General features: G+C 41.0%; 1 protein-coding gene across 1 annotated transcript; it reads right to left on the reverse strand.

Annotated features, from left to right (window-relative positions):
* Positions 1–1,509: 1,509 nt before the first annotated feature.
* On the reverse strand, positions 1,510–21,634 carry LOC149822047 (26S proteasome non-ATPase regulatory subunit 13 homolog B-like). Its single transcript, XM_089980993.1, has 6 exons — positions 21,193–21,634; positions 13,188–13,634; positions 11,218–11,298; positions 3,683–3,879; positions 3,419–3,518; positions 1,510–1,994 (listed from the first exon to the last, which is right to left on the reverse strand). Exons 1-6 carry the CDS (start codon positions 21,340–21,342, stop codon positions 1,809–1,811), a joined length of 1,161 nt encoding a protein of 386 aa, XP_089837119.1. The 5' UTR covers positions 21,343–21,634; the 3' UTR covers positions 1,510–1,808.
* Between the last annotated feature and the right edge of the window lie 1,055 nt (positions 21,635–22,689).

The raw sequence follows: 22,689 nt of genomic DNA on the forward strand, positions 1-22,689 counted from the left end.
CCCTTCTGATGGCTTCTGCCATTGTCCACCAACCCCTTTTTTCTTGTCCAACCAAAAAAAAACTCAAACATCTCTTCTCCTCCTCCTCGGAGGGAGAGAGAGAGAGAGAGGTACTTCAGATTTGCAGCAATGACGACGATCAGTTGTGGTATTTTTCTTTCTTTGAAACCCTAATGGCGAAGGAAAGACGAAGAGAGAGAGAGGGAACCCCAAAGATATTTGGGGTTTAAGGAAACTCTCTCTCTCTCTCTCTCTCCGTGCTTCATGGTAACTTGGTATCAGGTAAAACTTGGTGAATTTTGCTAGAAAGACAAGTTTGCCTAGAAATGATAGAATCCAATATGCAAAACAAGTTGCAGTACGGCAACACTGTTCTCTCCGCAAGCATCCCGCCGTTCCACTCATCCCCAAAGTTGTCCCTATCAAATCGGACTGAATAGATGTCATCTACATCATTCAGTTATTTAAGATTGGACATTTAAATCACCCAAATCGCACTTGTATGCAAGATTTTTTTGGTGAATTCAAAATTTTGGTTAACAAAAACACAAAAATTTGTGATCTAAAAACGCATATTTTTCATCAAAATGAATCCATCCATAAGGTTAGATTTGATCTAAACAACTTGCATCACAAGAGTACCAAGTCAGGGGGATGACATAGGGATGAGCGGAACCTCACTGCAAAACAGAGAGATTTGGCATTACTGAGTTTGAAATAGGTAACTGCTCGTCTCATCCAACTCTACCACCACCTAGTATGGTGCGTCGCTCAGATGCACGTGAAGAAAAAAACAAGATGACAGTGGGTCGGGGCGGAGGACAAGGTCTCCATCCCCACTCCTTAAAATCATACCCTTCATTCCTGCACGGGTTTTAATTTTAGCCTCCATCCTTCATTTTATGTCCTCAATCCCCGGTCCAAACCAGACGAGACAGGACAGAGTCCTACTTTCCCTCAGTCCACTGCCATCTCTAAAGAAAAATCGGGGATGAGGTGAGATAGGGCAAAACAAGAATTGATAATAAGGCGGGCCAAGAGAAAGGGTAAGCCCATCCCGGCACGGGTTTTGATTTTAGCCTCTCCAGTCCAAACGGGGCAGGCGAAGCCCCATTTCCCCCGTCCACTGTCATCCCTAAAAGCAAGCGTAGCAGAAGATGCCATCATTTTATTTCAGCTTACAATAAGACAACCTCTCTCTCTCTCTCTCTCTCTCTCTCTCTCATGAGGCTCAGACACACTCTCTGCCACACAAGCGTACTAGTGAGGACAGATGACTGCAGCACTACACCAGTGGGATTGGAGCAACTGCCTCTGATTTCAGAGGCACCTTGTCTATATTGAAATTTCAATATGGTAGTGCTTCATTACTTTTCATCTCATGTTGGTGTGGTATTAGTCTTATGCCATCTAATATACTAATATTATTGTCACTATCCTAATGCACTTGTGACTCATTATTATTGTGAAATTTTTCATTAAATTTTAAAAAAAAAAATTTGAGAGCGCTTTTCAGAATTCAACCAGTCGTTTAGTGTCAATTTCTCACATGGTCTCTGATGATTTCTATCCATGGAAACACATAAAACATTCATAAGAATTAAAAAATACAGACCTGTCAAGTAGCAGCAAGTAGGAAAGGTGCACCTCCCACTCCCACCCCACAAAAATTTAAGCAAGACTGGAAACAAAACAAAAACGAAACAAAGAAAGCTCTGGATCTGAACCAAGTTCCTTCCCTAACTTTTAGATCCAAAGACCTAGATAGTTACAAAGGAGAAAAAAGAAAAAAAGGCAGATGCTTAGGTTCATGATGCCGCTAGATCAGAGGTTTCGGCTTCTACAGATAACAAAGCAGTGTGGACCTTGTCCAACCAACCACCCAGTCGATCCCGAAGTGCTTTGATCTGAGGTATACCTAGAACTCGTGGTTGCACCCAAGAAACGTGAGCAGTCCCTTCAACTTGGTCTATGATGCCTTCAATTAGATGAACCTGTAGCAATTTTTTCCCTCAATGTCAAAAGATCCACACAAATCAAGAGCAGTATAATTACCAGTAAGCAACCAAACATTATATGCAACGACCTACAAGACAGCCATCGATCTTGGCATTTCTCCAGACGGATGCAATGTCCATCTCAAGAAATGCCAATATGGATGGTCAGCAGTAGTGGAGCTGCACGCTGAGCATGATGCGTACTGCATAAAATATGACCTTTATAAATAAAAAGATGACAACCACCAATAGTATGGACAAAAATATCCAACCATCAATCCACTAGCTTTTGCCTTCTGCCCATGCGTGTGTGTGTGTGTGTGTGTGTGTGTGTGTGTTGCATCAAAATTATAGCATAGGTTGGCCAGGTGGAAAACAATGATTTATAAGATCCTGCACAAGACAACCCCCCCTGTTTTTTTTTTGGAGAAATGAAAGAAATTTGCTATAAAAAACAAGACATCGCCTCTCCCCCAAAGGGAGAGAAAAGCTAAAACCGAATCTGCTCCTCCAGTTTCCAATTTTTGAGAGGATATGGGCCAAGAAGCCTGGAATTTGGAGTTTGGCACTTTAACACAATACATTTCCCAATAATAACCGCTACTAATACTACCGCTACAATAACACAACAATGATGGTGCCTGTTTGCAACATTTCTGCTCATCCATGAAACACCTTGTCACCCCATTTAGCTCAAACGGCATCCTTTTGACCAAATTATCATGACAAGATTCTGGGGAATGACATTAAGAATGTTCTCGCAGTTACTCTACCGATTGTTCCACTAAAACCAACAATATATCAATGAAAGTCAAAAAAGTTCTCCCAACAAGAATGTGTATGCACACACATGCACGAATCAGCTCAATCATATGGAAGTTAAACAACTTAATAATAAGAGAAAAAACATAACCATCCACAATATTAACATACTACAAGCCAAAAACAAAAGGGTTATACTATGATCCACCATGCACTTTCAACACTTAGCCAAGTGACATAATCTAGGAGTTTCGTATTCTGAATGTCAAAAAGGAACTAAGGATTAAACAAAACACAAGCATAAAGAAACATGCAAATGCATCTTAAAATTATGCTTGTATTAGGGAGGTAAAATTGAAATCCAATACCACAAAATTCCTCTTTTTTACATAATTCAGTGAAATTAGATTCCAACTCTACTAAATTCCTTGAATCCAAACAACCTAAATAAAGAGACCGAGACCATGATCAAGACCAAGAGTGAAAAATAATGCACAATGCTGTTGCGATTTTAAGCTTCAAAATGAAAAAAAATAAAAATAAAAACTTATTAATATATAAGCAAATTGTGGCTGCTTTTGATAAAGATAAGAGGCATAACCGAATAATGAAGAGTCTTGATCAAGATAGTCATGATCAAGATAAGTTTAATAACTTACAGATAGACTCTTCATAAGTAGGTACTCCACGTCTTCTATGGAAAGCCTAGTTCGCTGAGCTATAACACTTAAGGGGATGGTTCTATCATCTGAAGGACGACTGTCAAGCACAATGACAAATATGAACATAATTGATCAATAGATGAAACAATTGAATTCTATAAACAGAGGGGTTACATTGAGCTTCACCAAAAAAGGACATCCAAACAATAACTAAAGAAAAATGATTTCTCTAAAAGAACAAGTGGCAAAGCAGATATTAACCTGAAGATGATCTCCATTAGGCAAAGAATGTTAATTTTCTCAAGCAACTTTTTTTCATTTGCTACCAGTGCAGGCTGTGCATTAAGAGCAGCTGCATGGACACGACAAAGTTCTTGGTAACGAACCAAATCACCAGTGTTGAATGCCTGTAAGATGTAGTAAAGCCACTCCACATTTGTCCCAAGAAGACTTTTTATCTGCAGAAAACAACAGAAGCTCGGAAAATGCATCAAATTCTTTTGACAAGAAAATAAAACGGAGATGAACTTATGAGAAACATTGCAACCTTGAACGGTCACAGATTTAGGAAACACATCATAAGATAACTAATCAGCATAATATGCATGCAGCATGTTAGCAGACACTTTGTTGGCCGTGCATGTAACATTATCAACCAATCCAACAGGAATCAATGGAATAACATTTAGTATAAGATATTTCGATACCAGTAACAGATGGAGCAAAAAAAAAACTCAAGCCAAGTATTTCATCATTAGGCATTTGAAAGTAAGGAAACCAAGGAAACGCCACAAAATACCCCACCTCCACTCCAGTAAAAAAAACACTTTTCTTAATTTTAGCCAATATGGGGGATGGGCACCAGTTGGATATGACCCCAAGATCCCTTGTTTAAAGATAGTGCAACTCTACCACTCCAACTATCACATTCAATGCACAGCCAAGGAAACATCATCTACTAGAAAAGATGTTACAGCCAAGTACTCTAGAATGTCACCAAGGATCCACTCAAGCACAAACAGCGTCAGGGAGCAAGCCAGCGACAACTTTTGTGGACCAAACAAACAACCATGACAATCTTGTTAACAGGAAAGAAACTTGAAACAATAACTCCTTATCAAACAGTCTAAGAATGTGCTTTCCAAGGCTGAGATTTGTTCCATCAACAACAAACAACTTCAACAGTCTTGTTAACAGGAAAGAAACTTGAAACAAAAACTATAACGCCCCAAAATCGGGGAATTGAAACCTTTTTATGAAAAAGGTTGAAGGCTTTGAAATCAATTATTTATCAGAGTTTAAAACAGAAGTTCAGCGGAAGATCAGGTTCAAAACAACAAGTCCCTAGACCTTGGGCACATTACAACCAAAAAGCAGATTTCCCTTTTTACAAACCGACTTACAATTCAAATATATATTTTATTGAAATGAAAAGAAGAACCACATTTTGGTAATACAGTTTTAGAAATCCAGAGTTCTAATCAAAAGAGATGTTTTCTAAGAAACCTTGTACCAGGTCTATCAAAAGAGTCCCCAGGAGCGCAACGTCAGGAGAGGGCATTGCCTTGAGTGCATCGCGTCATCATGCCATCGCAAGCTGTCTCAACCTGTTCACCACCTGCCCATGGAAATGGATCAGTCACACAACAGACTAGTAGGGGTGCAAAGGACAAGAAAGAGCAGAAGCTGCAATAAGTAAGATAAACGCTAGCTCAAACAGAAACAAGCAAGACTAGCAGATCTAACCAAATGTGTTGTGGAGTAAGCAAAGCTCTAGCAAAGCAGACAGCTACGTAAAAGAGTAGGAAGGATCAGAGTGCTTGAACAGACCACTATAGCAATCTCACAAATATAATGGGTGAAGAGTAACTAACTCTATCCACCAGCCAAGCAAAAGAAAATGCAAAAGACAGGTATTCATAACAACATTCGAAATAAATACAAGTACCATTATATGGTTCAGCCTATCGGCCAGCAGCTACATTGATCGTGAGGCACAAGCTATTGCATCACAAGCAATTTGTAAGCTACACAGGATAAGCAATCAACTAGTACGAGAAGCTAGTTATCACCAAGCACAGAACTGCGTAAGCAGTTTAACCAACAAGGGTAACGCCTCAACAGGCGTACCTAGCTCAACGAGTAGCGTACCTAACTACCGAGCTAACAAGCAAGCAAGCAATGCACGTCACAATATGCATATCTCAAGATCATGTGTATAAGTTATATCTTGTCTCATTACTGAGCAGGCCATTGTGGGTATGCACAAGGCAAAACGTAGAAACAACCGAGATCGATTCGGGGGTCCATTATGCTATGTATTTTATTATACCCCGAATGACTGACTGAGTCCGCTTCCTAAGGGGACGGTCTGTGACCAAGAGAGTAAATCCCCAAAGGCAAACAAAGGCCCAATGGATGCGCATCCGTACTTCTGCAGAAGTAGCCCGAAGGATTTCCCCTAACCTCCGATGACTGGGGAAGGTCGGATCTTTGCCCGAGATTGCCATATATGACTGTCCATCGGAGTTTTGTATCATCCATCCTCTCTCTTGATGAACCGTTCCGAATGAGCGCGACGGAGGGTTTCTTAACCGCCGTCCCATTCTCATGCTCTGGTCTTTCAACCCAATCGAGCATCTTGCCTGTGAAGGCGCATGATTATTATTTAGGTGAGTTATACGCGTCATTGCGCGTTCGAGACAAGCACACAATTCACATCTTACTCACAGCAGTACGCATCGTAACTATTCACATATACAATCACAATGAAAAGGGGGTCAATCCTCAGTGAGGGTAGAAACATCACCCTTGTGATCTCAAACACATGTCATTGCATGTTCGAGGCAGACATAGGCCTCTCATCCTACTCATCGTAGTACGCAACGTACCTGTTCAAAAGTACAACCACGATAAAAGGGGTATGGATCTCTCGCAGGAAATCCCAAAGCTTCTACTTTATAGAAACCCGCAGTGAACTCATTCCAGTTCCAACTGATCGTGCTCGGGTCCTTTAGACAATTGCGAGCAACCCGCCTATTAGGCGAAAGCAACATAACAGGGTTAGCTTAATGTGTCAATACACGCTTACTCGTTCTGCTCTCGTAGCCCAAACATATCGTATGTGACTAAGGGTACAACTACAAGAGGAGGGACATGGATCCTTCGTAAAAGATCCAACAATTCCTTCACGAAGGAAGGCACCACAATCATGGTTGAACCAGAAAGCCTAGAAACTAGGTCTCGCATCAAAGGTGAGGTAGCGTCGATCTAGCGATGGCGCAAGTACCTCGCCAGGATTCCCGCCCCTACTCGTGCATAGGCTTCTAAACCAGGCTATCTGAGTCAAATCGAATAGGTGAACTAAGGTTGTAACACACCTATCCCGAATGCACCGATTTGGGAGATCTGGCCGCTATCACTTTACAAGCTATACATTCCTGAAAATAGGATCGCACCTAAGACGATGTCTTTTGAGAACTGAAGTGCATAAGTGCGTGCCGTGGCTTGTAAGCCAAGTGAAACGATATACACTATGCATTCGAAGTTGCACGCAGGGAGTGCAAGCTGACAAGAGGCAAACGCATGCACATACTAATACAAAGGCAAAACGAGGGACAAGACTCAATGGGCGAAACCGTACCGCGAGGGTAGAACGCTAAAGCTCCACACGAGGTATGAGATCATACCTCGATCATCGTAACGCACAAGCAGACAAACACGTAAGCAACTCGTGAGGTAAGAGATCCTATATTGACCACGCGAGTGTAAAGGACGACTCACGAGGCATGGGGTTACACCTCGATAGATCAATAAGCGCAAGTAAGAAAAGGAGCATGCGACAAAGATAGGATACATGCACGAACAAGGCATATGCACGAAGCGCAGCATCAAGGTAAAGACGAATACATACAAAAGGTAAGTGCAAGAGCAAGCACGATAGCACAGGAAAGTAAAATACGAAGAGTAAAGCAGAAGCAAAGCCATGGCGCATAAAGCGCAGGGCAACAAGTAAAAACAAGAAGTAAAGTGCAAGAACGTAAAGAAGGACCAGGCATCCTGGAGAACAAGGCAAGCATAAGCAAGTAAATGCCAAGGCGCAAAGCGCGGGGCAGCAAGAAAGTAAAGTGCGAGAAAGTAGAGAGGACAAGGATCGCGAAACCGCGCCCTTGAGTTAAAAGACATGGAATGTAAAGACAGGAATGAAAAGCCTAGGCACATATAGCGCGGCGGCGACAGAAAGGAAAGTGCAAGAAAGTAAAGAGGACAAGGATCGCGAAACCGCGTCCTTGAAGGTAAAGACATACGTATATATATTATACGTATACATATATCATCCTCTTTTAATTATCTTTCTTATTTTAGCATTTATCAGTTCATTGTCCTTTCACGCAAGAATCCCCTACCTTAAGGGGTTGCGGTTCCTCGTACGCATGCAGCGTAGGCAAACAAGAGCTCGAGCCACAGAGGGCGAGCTAGATCCTCCGTTCAACCTGGAGAGCTTAGATAGTTAGCATATGCCGAAATAAACAAGCAACACAAGGCAGCAAGGCCTCCTTGCCGGAAGGAGGCAGATGCATAAACTCTGCATCCTGCAGACAAGGGTGCCAGAGGCAGGGGCCTCAGCCCTGCTTGGCAAAACCTGTAGAGGCAGGGAGCAGGAGCTCCCTGTCTGCCAGCACAAAGAAAGGCAGGGGAGGGAGCAGAAGCTCCCTGCCACAACAAGGCAGGGGGGGGGGGGGGACACCCCCTGTCAGAACACGAGACAGGGGCGCAGCCCCCCTGCCGGCAGCAAGAACAAGGCAAGGGGGCAAAGCCCCTTGCCAGAGAACAAAGATGCACACAGGGAAGCAGGGGGGGCTTCGCCCCCTGCTGGCATGATGCAGGAGGCAGGGGGACAGAACCCCCTGCCGAAGAGCAACAGAGGGTGCAGGGGGACTCCGCCCCCTGCAGGGGAAACAACAGGAGAGCAGGGGGCTTCAACTCCTGCTGAGGAAAAAACAGAAGGCAGGGGAGGAGCCTCTCCCCCTACCAGAAACAACAAGGGAGCAGGGGGGCTCGCCCCCTGCCAGAAAACAAATGAGGGGGGCTCGCCCCCTGCAAGCAAACACAAAAAGGAACAGGGGGGAGGGACCCCCTATCAACAAAACAAATGGCAGGGGGACGGAACCCCCTACCAGCACAACAAGGATGGCAGGGGGAAGCCGAGCCCCCTGCCGACAAAGCAAAAGAGGCAGGGGACCGATCCCCCCACCGAGAAGCAACGGAGGGCAGGGGGACTCGCCCCCTACCGGGAAACAATCACAAAGGTAGGGGGGGGCGCCCCCTACCGAGAACAAAGAAAGAGTGACAGGGGGCGGAACCCCCTGCCAAGAAGGGTCAACGACAGGGGACTCAACCCCCTGTCGACCATCAGCAAATAGGGAGGCAGGGGGGTTTTAACCCCCTGCCAACAAGTGGTGACGACAGGGGGCTCAGCCCCCCTGTCGATCCACCCTGCACAAAGGAGAACAAAGGTGAGGGTTATACCTCCGAAAAATCGCAGCAAACGGGGCCGTCGGAGGCTGGCGTCGACTGAGGTCACCGAACGGAGGGTGGTGTTGCCGAAGTCGGAAGGTTGTCACCGGCACACGGGGTCCCTGGCACCACCGATGGCCAGACAAGGAGGGGACGAGCGGCGACCGGCGGCGAGTCGCCGGCACTCGGCGACTGCAGGGAGGAAAAGCAGAGGGGTGACCGATGGCGACGAACCCTCGCTCGAAGGGTGAGAGGCGAAGAGGTGGTGGTCGTGCTTACAGGATACCGGCGCTAGGGGGGTCATCGGCGGCTCCCACGACACAGGGAACGAAAAGGGGGGGTTCTGCCAGAGCTAAAAGGCCGTCGGTGGCCGGCACAGGGAGCAGAACAAGGGGGATGTTGAGGCTGCCGACTGTCGAAGGTCGCCGGCGCTCGAAGGCCACTGGGTCGCCGGAACTCAAAGGGGAGGCGAAGAGGGGAGTGCTCGCACCGTCGGGAGGCCGCAGGGAGGATCGTCGATCGTCAGGGAGGCTGCCGGACGGAATCACTCGCCGGCGTCTCTGATCGCCGGCGGCAGCGTGAGGGGCGGGAGATCGGAGCAGAGGAGAGAGAGAAGGGGTGAGGGTTTTACCCCTCGCCCGAGACACCTGCGTCTTTTTAAAAGACGCAGGTTCTCGAGAGTTCGAGAACCCGGGTCCGGGTTGAGCTCGGGTCCGGCCCGGATCCGGGCCCGACACAGGGGTCAGACCCTGACTCGTGTCCGACACGTGCCGGGCACGTGTCTGACACGAGTCGGACGCGATTTTTTTTTTTTCACGGGCTTTACAAAAACTCTTTATTAAACAGTCTAAGAACGTGCTTTGCAAGGCTGAGATTTGTTCCATCAACAGATACAACTGAAGATAAAATTTCAGGAGAAATTTGCACAATTGCAGAGTAAGCAAACATGACTACTAGAGTAACTAAATGACTAGACAGACCCTTAAACAAAAGAAACAAAAACCTTTTTATGAACATTATTTGCATCGCTTCAACAAATTGGTGGCCGAGATGATCAGGTATCTTACATGCAGGGTGAATTGGAAGATGCAAAGCTACTCAGTCTGACAATATATCAGCAAAATGTGTCATGTTTTCACAGGCTTACCCTCAAATAGAAATTGGAAGGTTAGTTTTTCCCACTAATTCAGTGGCGAATTCCATGAGTTCTGATAACACAATCAGAATTCAACAATAACATGTATTTGTTATAACAAACAATTTTAAAAAGTGCATGCAGATTTCAGAAGCAAACAAATCCAGTTGTACACAGGCCAAAGGTTTCTGATAAGATGCTCATCTTGTTATCAACATTTACAATAATTGGAAATCAAATATAAATGAAGATACTAGAGACATTAAGAAGCAACACTACCTAGAAAAAGAAAAAGAAACATTTAGCAGTAGTAGGTTTAGAAAATGGTCGTCGTTTCCAGTAGGAAAAAAAATTACAAAGTACACATTGCTCTCAAATCAGATTAACATACAAGTAATTGTTCGATTAGGAACTAGGGCATTGAAACTAAGCGCTTGGCAACTTCAAATATTCAATATGGTGGTGATCAGCCATATAACAATGTCGGTGATGATGAAAGTTACAGGTACTGATACAGTAACTAATCCAGCATCTCCAGCAATTCAAAAAACATCCAAAATTATTCACCAAATGAGAGTTATCTGCAGTAGTATTTTAGAAGAAAACAAAATGTGCCAGGAAAACACCAGACCTATCAAAGCTAACAATACTACAAGTATTGGACCACTGGAAAATGAACCCTAGGACCACAAAAAGACAGACTCAACTTTCATAACAGCTCTCATTGAACGGCATTTATAAATATGAAGGAATGTTAAGAAACACTTATCAACAATAATAGCAAAACAATTAGCTATAAAGTAAACTATTTATTGCTTACAAAAATAACTAAAAAGGAAAAGCCTCATTCGATGTGATCAAAAGACGCAGCACATAGAAACATAAGGATTACCATGCAGATACATACAGCAACTGTGTGCAAAATGATTTAATCACAAACATGCAATTAGCAGGTTGCAGGATCCAATGAGCCAGATAGGATAGCCACAATCATCTAATGATACCTAATCCAGACAATTATTTTACACGAGTTCAAACTGAGTTTCAATGATCCAAACAGAAGACAGAAAATGAGCCACCATTGAAGCAAGACCACTAATAGGTAAATAAAAAGAACTAAAAACAATTATTCAATTTATCTTACAATTGGATGTGAAAGAAGCTCTCCGAAGTTATAGATGTTGTCGCCCAACAATGCAGCAAGGGAGAGATCAAAAGCCAAGTCCTGCAAGATACGAAAAATCACTGAAGGCATAGCATATTTCAAAAGAGAATCAGTAGCAAAGCAGTGTTCCCGTTGAGACATTAAAAAATTTAAATTTTAGTGATAAAAGAATCAGAAATATTATCCACTAGACGAGATATAAATCATACATGAAGCAAAAGACACCTTCGTGACCGAGAGAAAAGCACTCAAAGAACACATACATGCTGGCAAACAGAAGCTCACTTTTCCCCGCAAAACAGCAATAAAACTCGGAAAGATGCATAAAGAATGACAAAGTGAACAAACAGATCATGTAATAAGCAACTAGTTCTCAGTAGGAAAGAATGGAAGAAATCCAACGGCCCACATCTAGACAGACATAGAGGACCTTAGGGAATTCAAAACAACCATATGTTCCAGGAATCGAGGGCAGCCTTGTCAATGCGGCACCACTAAACCATTGTTTGTATGTGGATGTGCATTTGTCAACATAGCCATCCAGCAGATAGTAATTAAAACTTTCTAATCACACAAGTAGTCAGCAACAAATCAAAGGCATCAAAGAAGACAATGGTGAGACCTCAAACTCCTAACTGTAAAATGGTTTTACCCACTGGTAATCTATACCAAAATGAGGCAGTGAACAAAAAAAACAATAGGTCTAAAAAGAAAATTCACTGGAGTGACCTATTCATTGCAATAACTACCAGCTTCTTGATGAGACGTAGTGCCAAGTTGTGGTCCTCAACTGACACATGGACCTCATTCAGGTAGAAACCTAGGCTTTAACGGAAATTGGGGAGGCATCTGCCCCAGGTGATGATATGCCTGTTCATATATAAGCCTCAATAAGTGACTCAAGGAACGTTAGCTCCATCTTTGCCTGAAGGCTCAAGGAATACACCTCATGCCTTGAGAAAGACACCTCTAAAATCTTGACTGACACCATGCACAAAAACAAACTATACTTATATAAAGTATAAACTCATAGAATTCACACTGTAAGAATAGTGATAAGAAACTTTCTTTCCTGCTAATCATGTGAATCTAGCAGTGTTATTAAAAACGCGCCTCAAGGCACAAAAAAGCGTGCCTCACCTCAAGGCGAGGCCCTTTGTGCCTTGAGGCACGCGTGTATAGCGCAAAAGGCCCGAGGCGTGCACCTCAGGCTGAGGCGCACACCTCAAATTGATGGATCAAATGAGGGTCAAAGCCCCCGTTTGACCCAAATTGAGTAAGTATAAACAAGAAAAGGGGGGACGCCCGACGGGTTAGGGAACTCTCTCTCTCTCTCCTTTTCTTTCTTCTTTTTTTTCTTCTTTTGCTTCTTCTTCCTATCTTTTTTTTTCTTGTTCCCTTCTTCTTCTTCCCTCCTTCCTTTTCTTCTTCTTCTTTCGTTCTCCTTCTCTTTCTCCTTCTTCTCCTTCTCCTTCTTCTTCTTCTCCTTCTTATTCCATCCTTCTTTTTCTTCCCTCTTTCTTCTTCTTCTTATTCTTAATGACTGGACTTTTTTTGCAATTAATTGACTGTATATAAAAATTGTATATGTCAATTTTGTTAGTTTGTTTATATAAAAATCGTACATGTGAATACTTTCAGTTCGTGTAATTATTTTCAAATATGCATGTGACTGTGTATGTACATGTAATTGACTGTTAAATGAAAATGCTTGTTTTTTTTGTTTGTGAGACTAACCAATAACAATACAGTTATCAGTGCTACAGAATCCATTTGCAAGAAATAAATAAATAAATAAAAATCCGTCACAACATAATACATGTATGGCTACTTTAATCCACAAACAGTATCACACTCAGCGTAATCTACAAGCTCTCTTGTTTAAGAACATGCATGCATGCACACAATGTGTGTGTGTGTGTGTGAGAGAGAGAGAGAGATTGCAATACCAGCTTGAATGGTTTTGACAGAGTTTCTACAGTGGTGTATGCTAAATAAAGAAGGGCACTTTTATAAAACTCTGCAAACTCCTGGCGAGATTTGTGATATTGAGATGAAATCCAATGATAGCTAGCATAAACTGAAGGATCAATATCAGTCATGCTGTCCAAAGCGTTTTTTCCTTCATCAAGAAGCTTCTTGCACTCTTTCTGATCCCCTTGTTCAAACTTGAATGCAGCTATCTGCATCCTTACATATAGAATTGGTTCCTTTATCCTCATTTCCCTGGTGTCACGGAGCTTTTCAATTACTCCTTCAAGATAGCTAATTGCAGCTTCTCTTTCCGTATACTGACGTGAAACTATTACAGCAAAGTGTGCAAGTTTGAGCAGATTAATTTTTGTCTCAAAGTCGGTGATGAAATTGTGATACAATTGAATGAGTCGATCACCAGCCTGAAGAATGACAAAGCAAAGTCCACCAAATATGAGTTCAAAGAAAGCTCATGACACCATAATATTTAAAGTTATTTAGCATAATAAAAGCACCAAGAAAAGAACCAAAAAAATAAACTGCACATAGAAATTGGGAAGACAATCAAATTACTTATAGAAATTCAATACTACCTCTAATATCACATAAAAATATCCAATACCATCTCTAGTTTTACATAAAAACATCAGAATATATATATACATATACATATATATATATATATATATATACATATATAGATATTATAGTCACCAACATCATTCCCATCAAGTTTTTTCTTGGAAAAAACTTGGGAAAATATCAGAAGTTTTAAAATTTGGAAAACTATAATGAATAATAAAAAAGATAACAAAATAATAGGTTTATAGTATTTTTCTGTAAAATATGAATGAAAAAAAAAGATACTTAAAATATTAAAAATTGTTTTTTGAAAATCTCAAGAAAATATTGTGGTATTTTAGGTTCTGGGGATATTTTGAAAATCTCGGGAAAATAACAGCTGACCTTGAAATACCCATAATATCAGCATATTGTCAAAATATTGGCGATATCGGTTACTATGATATATGTGTGTGTGTGTGAGTGTATCATGTTTTCAATATAATTGTACATGCATAGCACATATCATCAATAATTTCATGTAAAAACAAGAGGCTACATCTGAAATGTACTTATTGCTTTTGTTCTCTGCAATTTCCCAATACTCAAAGAATAATATAGCGAAATAAAATTGTTTATTGAATCTTACACAAAGTTTACCTAAGCATAAATCACTCCAATCGAGTGCAACTATTGCCATAATATTTTTGTTTATGTAATATGAAAGTATGAGTCTTGTCTTGTGGCATGTTCTTAATTGCAAGATATTTTATATTTTGTATTGTTCTTGTGAGATAGTTGATGTTTGATGCATAGTGACAAACATTTTTATCGGCAATTTCTCATTTTTCAAAAACTCGGGGGAAATTGAAAAATTTTCATAAATCTCGTGTTTTTTTCAGCAAAATCTCTGCAATAAAAAAATAAATTATAAATTATAAAATTTATTTTTTATAAGAAAATATTAATAAAAATTATTTAAAAATAAAAATACATGATTTTTTTGGGATAAATATCCATTTAAAATGTAAATATCGCGTTTAAATCGCGGTATTTATGTTTTTTTCATAAATCTCGCGATATTTTGAAAATCTCGTGAGAAATTGCCGTTTTAAACTTTCAAGCAATTTCTCGCGAGATTTTCATAAATCTCACAAGATTATCGCGAGATTTTCATAAATCTCACGATATTTGTCACTATGGTTTGATGATGTCTTATGCAGCTCATAGAGACATAAATGTTTCATATGTAATTTTATGGTTGTGTTTGGTGCAATTCATCATTGTTTCATGTGTTATGATTTTTTTTAGAATTTTCGCTAGTTGTTTCTGATTTTGCATAGTTTTTTGGATTTTTATTTTATTTTTATTAAAAAATTACAAGTTTTTACGCTACGATAAGTATCTTAATTTGGGCATGACCTATACGGGTAATTATACGATACTTACAACCTTGGTTCTAACTTCCAACCACGTAAACCACCCGACCAGCATTCACCATTTCTAAACTAGAAACACTTTACCACTTTTTGCCTAGACCAAATGGCCATAAAAACCTGACATAGAGACACGAACCCAAAAATATTAATTTCCCAATCTGATCATGCAAACTTAGAGATTCCTGAAAAAAAATACATTCGCTAAAAAGGTGGAAAGAAGATTCCCCCTTGGAGAAGCATAGGGGACATCCACTAGCCATCTAAAAGCCTCTCCCCTCAGGATTCTCTATTAAGGCACAGCAGCAAGGGAAAAACAAATGACCTCATACACCGCTCCCTACCTGAAATAGTCTTCTTGGGAGAAGGGTGGATTCTTGGTTCCAAAGTAGAATAATAGGAGATTTAACTGTCAATGTCCCTGAGCTTGCGTACATCCACTAAATGGAAGAAGATGGTGGCTATGTCTACTACTTTCCAATCAACCAAGGAGGAAGGTCCTTCTACTTCCAATCATGCTACTTTGGCTCTCAATCAAATCATGGAAGCTCTTCAACCACTCCTCAAGGGATCCGTTTCCGGAGCCGCCATGACCACCTTCTCTCCTCCCGGTAAGACTCTTTGGCTCTTAGACTCGGGTGCATCCTTTCATATGACTCCAAATGTTTTTTCACTTTCTAAATACTCAAAAAATTTGTCACCCTCTTTTGTCTCCACCGCGGATGGGGCTTCTCTTGAAATAAAAGGAATTGGTGATTTTGAAAGACAAGGTTTTTTTATTCCAAAAGTTAGATTTATACCAAAACTAAATTTAAATTTGCTTTCCGTCTCTCAACTATCGGATCATGGGTGTGATATCAAATTCTCATCAAATAAATGTTGGATACAGGATCGCCGGTCCGGGAAGTTGATTGGGGAAGGCTCTAGGAAGGGAGATCTTTATCTCATGGAGTTTCTTCAAATTCCAAAAACCTCTTTTTGTAATGTTGCCCAACATAAGGATATAAATGTTTGGCATAAACGCTTTGGGCATCCAAATATTGTCAAGCTTTCGTATTTACATTTTGCTAAAACCTTATGTAAAGACAATTTCAATTGTAATGATTGCATTCTTGGTAAAATGAGAAGCTTACCTTTTGGACAAAGAACTATGTTTTCAACCAAACCTTTCGAAATTGTGCATTCGGATGTATGGGGACCGGCACCCGTTGTGTCTAAGGGAGGTTTTTCATATTATGTTATTTATGTGGATGATTTTTCAAGGTATAGTTGGATATACTTCCTCAAACATAAACATGAGGTTTTTTCTACTTTCAAGATCTTTCACATGTTAATACAAAATCAATTCAATAGTAAGTTACGAATTTTTAGAACCGATTCCGGGGGAGAATATCTCTCAAATGATTTCAAAAGTTATATTGAAAATAATGGGATTGTTCATCAAAGGTCTTGTCCCAAGACTCCCCAACAAAATGGGTTGGCCGAACGTAAACATAGACACATAATTGAAACTACAAGAACTTTACTAATTTCTCAAAAAATTCCAAAAAGATTTTGGGCCGAAGCGGCTCTTGCATCGGTTTATCTCATCAACCGACTTCCATCCAAAAACTTGAATCAAATATCTCCATATGAAATCTTGTATAAAAAAGAACCGACTACAATAGGTTAAGAATTTTTGGTTGTAAATGTTTTGTTCTCACCGATAAGAATGATAAATTATCTCCCAAAGCTATTCCTTGTGCTTTTTTGGGATATTCGGAAACTCAAAAAGGGTTTAGATGTTATGATATTAAAAATGATAAACTATATGTTTCAAGAAATGTAACCTTTTTAGAAAACATAAGTGGTTTTGAAGAACACAAAAATCATGAAGATAATGCCGATTATTCTTTTTTGTTTGAACTATTATCTAGAAATGAAGATTTTTTTAGCGATGATGAATTAAAAGAGAATGAGGATATAAGTGAAAGCATTCCTCAAACCATTCATGATGAAGAAGAAATGATAAATGAACCCATTACCTATACTCATAGAGATAAAGGCACTTTTAGAAGTGCAATAGAGAAATATAGTGATCTTAGTGAATCTTCCAACAATTCTCGAAGAACTGAAAGATCTAGGAAAAATCCTTCTAGATTTATATCCTATGAGTCTTTTTCTCCAAAACATAGGGCATGCCTTAGTGCCATTCACTCATATCAAGAACCTAGAAATTTTAAAGAAGCTAAGGAAATTATTGAATGGAGGGATGCCATGGACAACGAACTTAGAGCCCTCAACAAAGCCAAAACGTGGGTTTTTCAATGTCTTCCAGAAGGAAAGAAAACAATAGGATGTAGATGGGTTTTTAAAGTCAAAACCAAGAGTGATGGCACTCTCGAAAGATATAAAGCTCGTCTTGTCGCAAAAGGATATAGTCAAGAATACGGCATCGATTACGAAGAAACCTTTGCTCCTGTTGCACGAATGGTTACTGTAAGGTGTTTGATCACCATTGCATCTATTAAAAAATAGAATATTTACCAAATGGATGTTAAAAATGCATTTCTAAATGGGGATCTTAATGAAGAAGTCTACATGGATGCTCCTCCTGGTATGAACGTACCAAAGGGGAAAGTCCTTCGTTTGCAAAAAGCGCTTTATGGTTTAAAACAAGCCCCTAAGGCTTGGTATGATAGATTTAATGATGTAATGGTTCAAAATGGTTTTTCCTCATGCTACACTGACACTGCTCTGTTTGTCAAAAAGTCTGATGCAGGAATTGTAATTTTATTGTTGTATGTTGATGATATGTTGATAACAGGTAGTGACATAAAGGGCATCAGAAACATTAAAACCACTTTAAAAGAAAGGTTTGAAATGTCAGACCTGGGGTATCTGACTTACTTTCTTGGTATCGAGGTAGCCTACTCTCATAGAGGCTATTTTTTGTCTCAAACTAAACTTGCCTGTGAGATTCTTGACAGATCAGGTATTACTGATGATAAAATCTGTGAGACCCCTGAAGTTGTGGGATCAAAAATGAAGATCGATGATGGGAAACCTTTGGAGGATCCTACCCCCTACCGGCAACTTGTGGGATCTCTAATGTATCTTAGCATCACAAGGCCGGACATCTCTCATGCCGTGCATACTGCAAGCCAATTTCAGCATGCTCCTACATCCGTTCATATGAGTGTCGTTCTCCGAGTTGTCAGATACTTAAAGGGAACTTTAAACAAGGGAGTTTTCCTTTCCTCTTCTTCTGAGTTGAATTTAATTGCATATACTGACTCTGATTGGGGAGGTGACCCAAATAACCGTCACTCCACTACAGGCTTTTGCATTTTCTTAGGTGAATCCCTGATCTCATGGAGATGTAAGAAACAACAGAAGGTGTCTCTATCATCCACCGAAGCAGAATATCGAGCCATGGCGTCTACAACTATGGAGATTGTCTGGATTCATCAGTTGTTGCAAGACATGGGGATTCCAATTCAAGAACCCACAAAGTTGTGTTGTGATAATAAGAGTGCAATCTATATTGCTAAGAATCACACGTTTCATGAGCGGACAAAGCATATTGAGATGGACTGTCATTATGTCCGAGAGGCATATCTACAAAAAGTCATCGACCTTCCTTATGTAACGTCAGAATATCAGTTGGCAGATTTCTTCACCAAGGCGCTTTGCTCTCCAAGATTCAACTTTCTCCTTAGCAAACTTTCGGTCATTGTGCCCTAAGTTTGAGGGAGGGTGTTAAAATGTATCTCTCTTTATGTAAATATTTACATATATATATAAAGAGAGATACATATACATATATATATCACGTATATATGTATATGTATCTATCTTTATATATATATGTAAATATGTATGTTTCTTTTTGTTTCTTTTCTTTTCTTGTAAAACCCGGAAGGGTATTTTAGTCATTCACCTTTTGCGCATATTCATAATTATGAATATGCTGTAATTCTTTTTGCTTTTTCACTTTTATTCTTTTTCTTTTTTCTTTTTCATTTTTTGTCTTTTTTTGTGTTGACTCAAAGTCAACTTGGAGGGCTCAACACTAGCTGTTGAGCCTCTCCAACGGTTAGAATTCTAACCGTTGGAGGGGCTCCAACAGCTAGTGGATCCCCTCCAAGGCTTCCTTTCTCATTATAAATAGGGGAGTTCCCCCTTTGTAATACTCACTTCTTGGAGCTTTTGTTCTCCAAGCTTCTCAATAAAATTCTTTATATTTTGTATGCCTTTGTGCATTTGAGTTTCTTTATTGTACCTTTGTGTACATTTGTTCTAAGTGTTCTTGTGCATTTGTGCACATTGGTGGTGTTGTGCTTATCGCACACTTTATCTCTTTTTGAGATATTTTCACACTCACTTCATTTTCTTCCCCCACTGTGGACCTGCCTTCTAACATAAATAACATCTAATATCAAGTTTCAACCGCACATCACCCTATATCTCTTGGAACAAGAAGCCTGAGCCTGAGCCTGGGCCTTATACATGAGATTTTTCAGTTAGCACCTCGATTTGGGCCAATCAGACTCCAACATGTCACTATAGATCTAACATCATAACAAGACTACTGCCATGTATGTTAGCAGCATCAGCAACTGATAACAACCAACGTGCTCAGGATATTACTAGGGCCAACCACCCGGATGTGCTGATACGAAACCACCAATAAGACCCAACAACTCTCTCACCATAGAATGGATCACCAATTAGATCTCTCAGTATCAGCATCTTAGTAAAAAATGGATGTATTCAAGAAGACAAACAAGTGCAATGGTGAACACTTGGTCCGGACTACAATTAGAATTATGGAGATCTGCAACCAAATAAGATCTAGTTTTGCACACAGATGCTCTCAGAACTCAGATAATTCATCCTTGCAAAATTCAACAATTCTTCGGCATAGATTGTGACAGTTTGTGTGGAAACTTCCACAATAGAATATATAATAGCCAGGCACACTCTAAATAACCTAGAGTACACAATCCTAGACTTGCAACTTCAATTCACAGTGAATGACCCATACAGTTATGTTGAATGGGCTGCTAAAGCAGGAAGAAGCAATCCACCACTCCCGTGACATCCACTGCAACAGTATCATAGACTCGTTCGTGTAGCAGAAAACAGCTCACACGTGTGCAGTCCCTAAAAGATCTAAGAAAATGCCACTGTTTATGGTGCCATGTCCCTTGTAACACCTCCAATATCTCATGCATCAGCCAACATCAACAACTATGCGAGCTGACATATATTCACCAAGGTTTTGTGCTCGAGGGATTGCTCGACAATGCAACAAGATCATACACCATCACCCAACTATCATCTTGGAAGGGAAGTAGCAACGCAAATTGGAGGACAAGCCTATTGTGCCATAACATTGTCCACATCATAATCTAAATCAGCACCTGCTTCAACCACCAACACATCAAGCCACATTGCATTAGCCAATTCAATGACCTTGCTTCCCCGTCAATTATAAGGATCGCATTCTCACTGTTTGTAACTAAATCCTAATTATCTGTTTTCATTTTCAAATTTAGTTATCACGACCCCGTTATAAGAATACGCACGAAATCACCCTGATCACCGCACCAGATCATGTTATCTCCTTGGTCCCCCCACAGCATGACGAAATTTCTCAATAACTCCCTCTTTTCTCAATCATATACCCGTTCATATACTTCAACCTAAACAATTAGGAGGTTGTTTGGATGTCACCACTTATCCGAAAGTCTTGGAGAAGTTGGGGCATTGCGTCATGATCCATGACGGAAAATCCTAGCTTATCCAAGTTTTCTGGATAAGTACGTGCACCCAATCACGATATTAAGGAAACAACGCTTGGTATGCATCTATGAAAAGGAAAAACCAATTCAACAATAGAGAGAGAGAGAGCACAATAGACAATCACAGAGCTAGCTAATAGTATCAGAAGAAGTAGGCGACAAGAGGGGAAGAATAAATGGGGGATCAGTTGGACCTGGAAGACGGCGAGAGCGACGAATTGCTCGAGCTTGAGGGTGAGTTGGTGCCAGAGCTTCCTCTGGTACAAATCGGCGAGGGAATTGTACCATTCCGCCAGCTCCGGCTGAGCGGAGCTCTGCGATTCGAGGTACTTCAGTGCCGCCATGGGGTTTCCGCCGGGAAACGGCGACGACGCCGACCCTAGGGTTACCTTCCCCCGTTATGGTTTTCTGGGAGAGAGGGGTTTTGCAGAGAGAAATTTTTTCCTCTCTCTCTCTCTCTCTCTCTCTCTCTCTCTCTCTCTCTCTCTCTCGTAGGAGGGTTAGGGTTAGAAGGGAAAGTCTTCGGTTGCTTCACTCGAAGGAAAGGAAGAGAGCGAAAGAGAGAAAGAAGAAGAAGAAAGGGGGAAAGATATTTTCCCTTTCTCGATTCCTCTCAGATCCCTCTCGTTCCGCTCATGGACCTTGATGCCCTCGTTCTTTATGTATAGGGTAATCTGCCACAATGACACGAGGACGCGCGCTACAGGTTTGTGTCTCATGTTTTTAGAAAATATGACACGAAGACACGAACAAATTAAATTTATAATTAATAAATTTCTTTATATTTAATGTTACAAATATATTTTTTTATTAAAACAACATTTTTAAAACATTCAAACAATTTCGGCCCAATAACGAACAGGTGTGGCTAATGCTGCTAGGGAAGTAGGGATGGCAGTGGACCGGGGGACAACGGGCTCCGCCCCGCCCCATCCCCAATCCTTTAAGGGATGACTATATATTAAGGGGAAACGGGCCCCGTCCCGCCTCTCCCCGCCCCCGTTTGGATCAGGGATGAAGGACATGAAGCGGGAATGGAGGCGGGGGTGGAGGTTAAAATCCATCCCCATGCAGGGATGGAGGTGAGGATAAAGGTTCAGATTTTAAAACGGGGCGGGGGTGGAGACCTTGTCCCCCGCCATCCCTATAGGGAAGGAAAGCACCTCAAGGGGGTAAATCTAGTAGACTAGGGTGAGAGTTGATCCTGTCATAGGGGTGGGGCTTGTGGTTGTAAAGGCTGGATGAGATTGTTAATCTCGTCCCGTGTTTGACAGGATCCTCTCTAGATTAGGGTGACCCATCAAGCAGGACAATTGATGTAAAGGGGAAAGGAACCCATCAACTGCAGCACCCGAAAATTCATTGACCAAACCTGGTTAAGTCGGACTTGGTAATGCCTATGTCTTACTCGAATCCAAGAATCTGAATTGTTTACCGTGTCAACCGGTCGGGTTTGGTTCAGACCCAAGAGAAACCAGATTGATACCTGGTTTTTGGGTAACCATTCCGGGTAAAACCATATTTTTTATCATTTTTATATTGAAAATTTGTGGGTCTTAATCGAACTCAGGTCGAGTACGAGTCTGGTATAAAATTTCACAAATTATACTTGAGTTCATGTATTAATCAGACTTTCGAGTCCAAACCTGGGTCTTAATCGGGTCTTCTTGTTTATCACCATACCTGGACCC

Source organism: Nuphar pumila, chromosome 11 (genome assembly GCF_984573655.1).
Source record: "Nuphar pumila chromosome 11, dmNupPumi1.hap1.1, whole genome shotgun sequence".
Lineage (NCBI taxonomy): Eukaryota > Viridiplantae > Streptophyta > Magnoliopsida > Nymphaeales > Nymphaeaceae > Nuphar > Nuphar pumila.

What these genes read in the sequence shown, in the direction of transcription:
- LOC149822047 (XM_089980993.1), bottom strand. Translation starts at nt 21,342, where the DNA reads ATGGCGGCACTGAAGTACCTCGAATCGCAGAGCTCCGCTCAGCCGGAG. An exon ending in TCGCTCTCGCCGTCTTCCAG is followed by an intron (nt 13,635 to 21,192) that starts GTCCAACTGATC and finishes GTCATTCTTCAG; the next exon opens with GCTGGTGATCGACTCATTCA. An exon ending in TGTCAAAACCATTCAAGCTG is followed by an intron (nt 11,299 to 13,187) that starts GTATTGCAATCT and finishes CGTATCTTGCAG; the next exon opens with GACTTGGCTTTTGATCTCTC.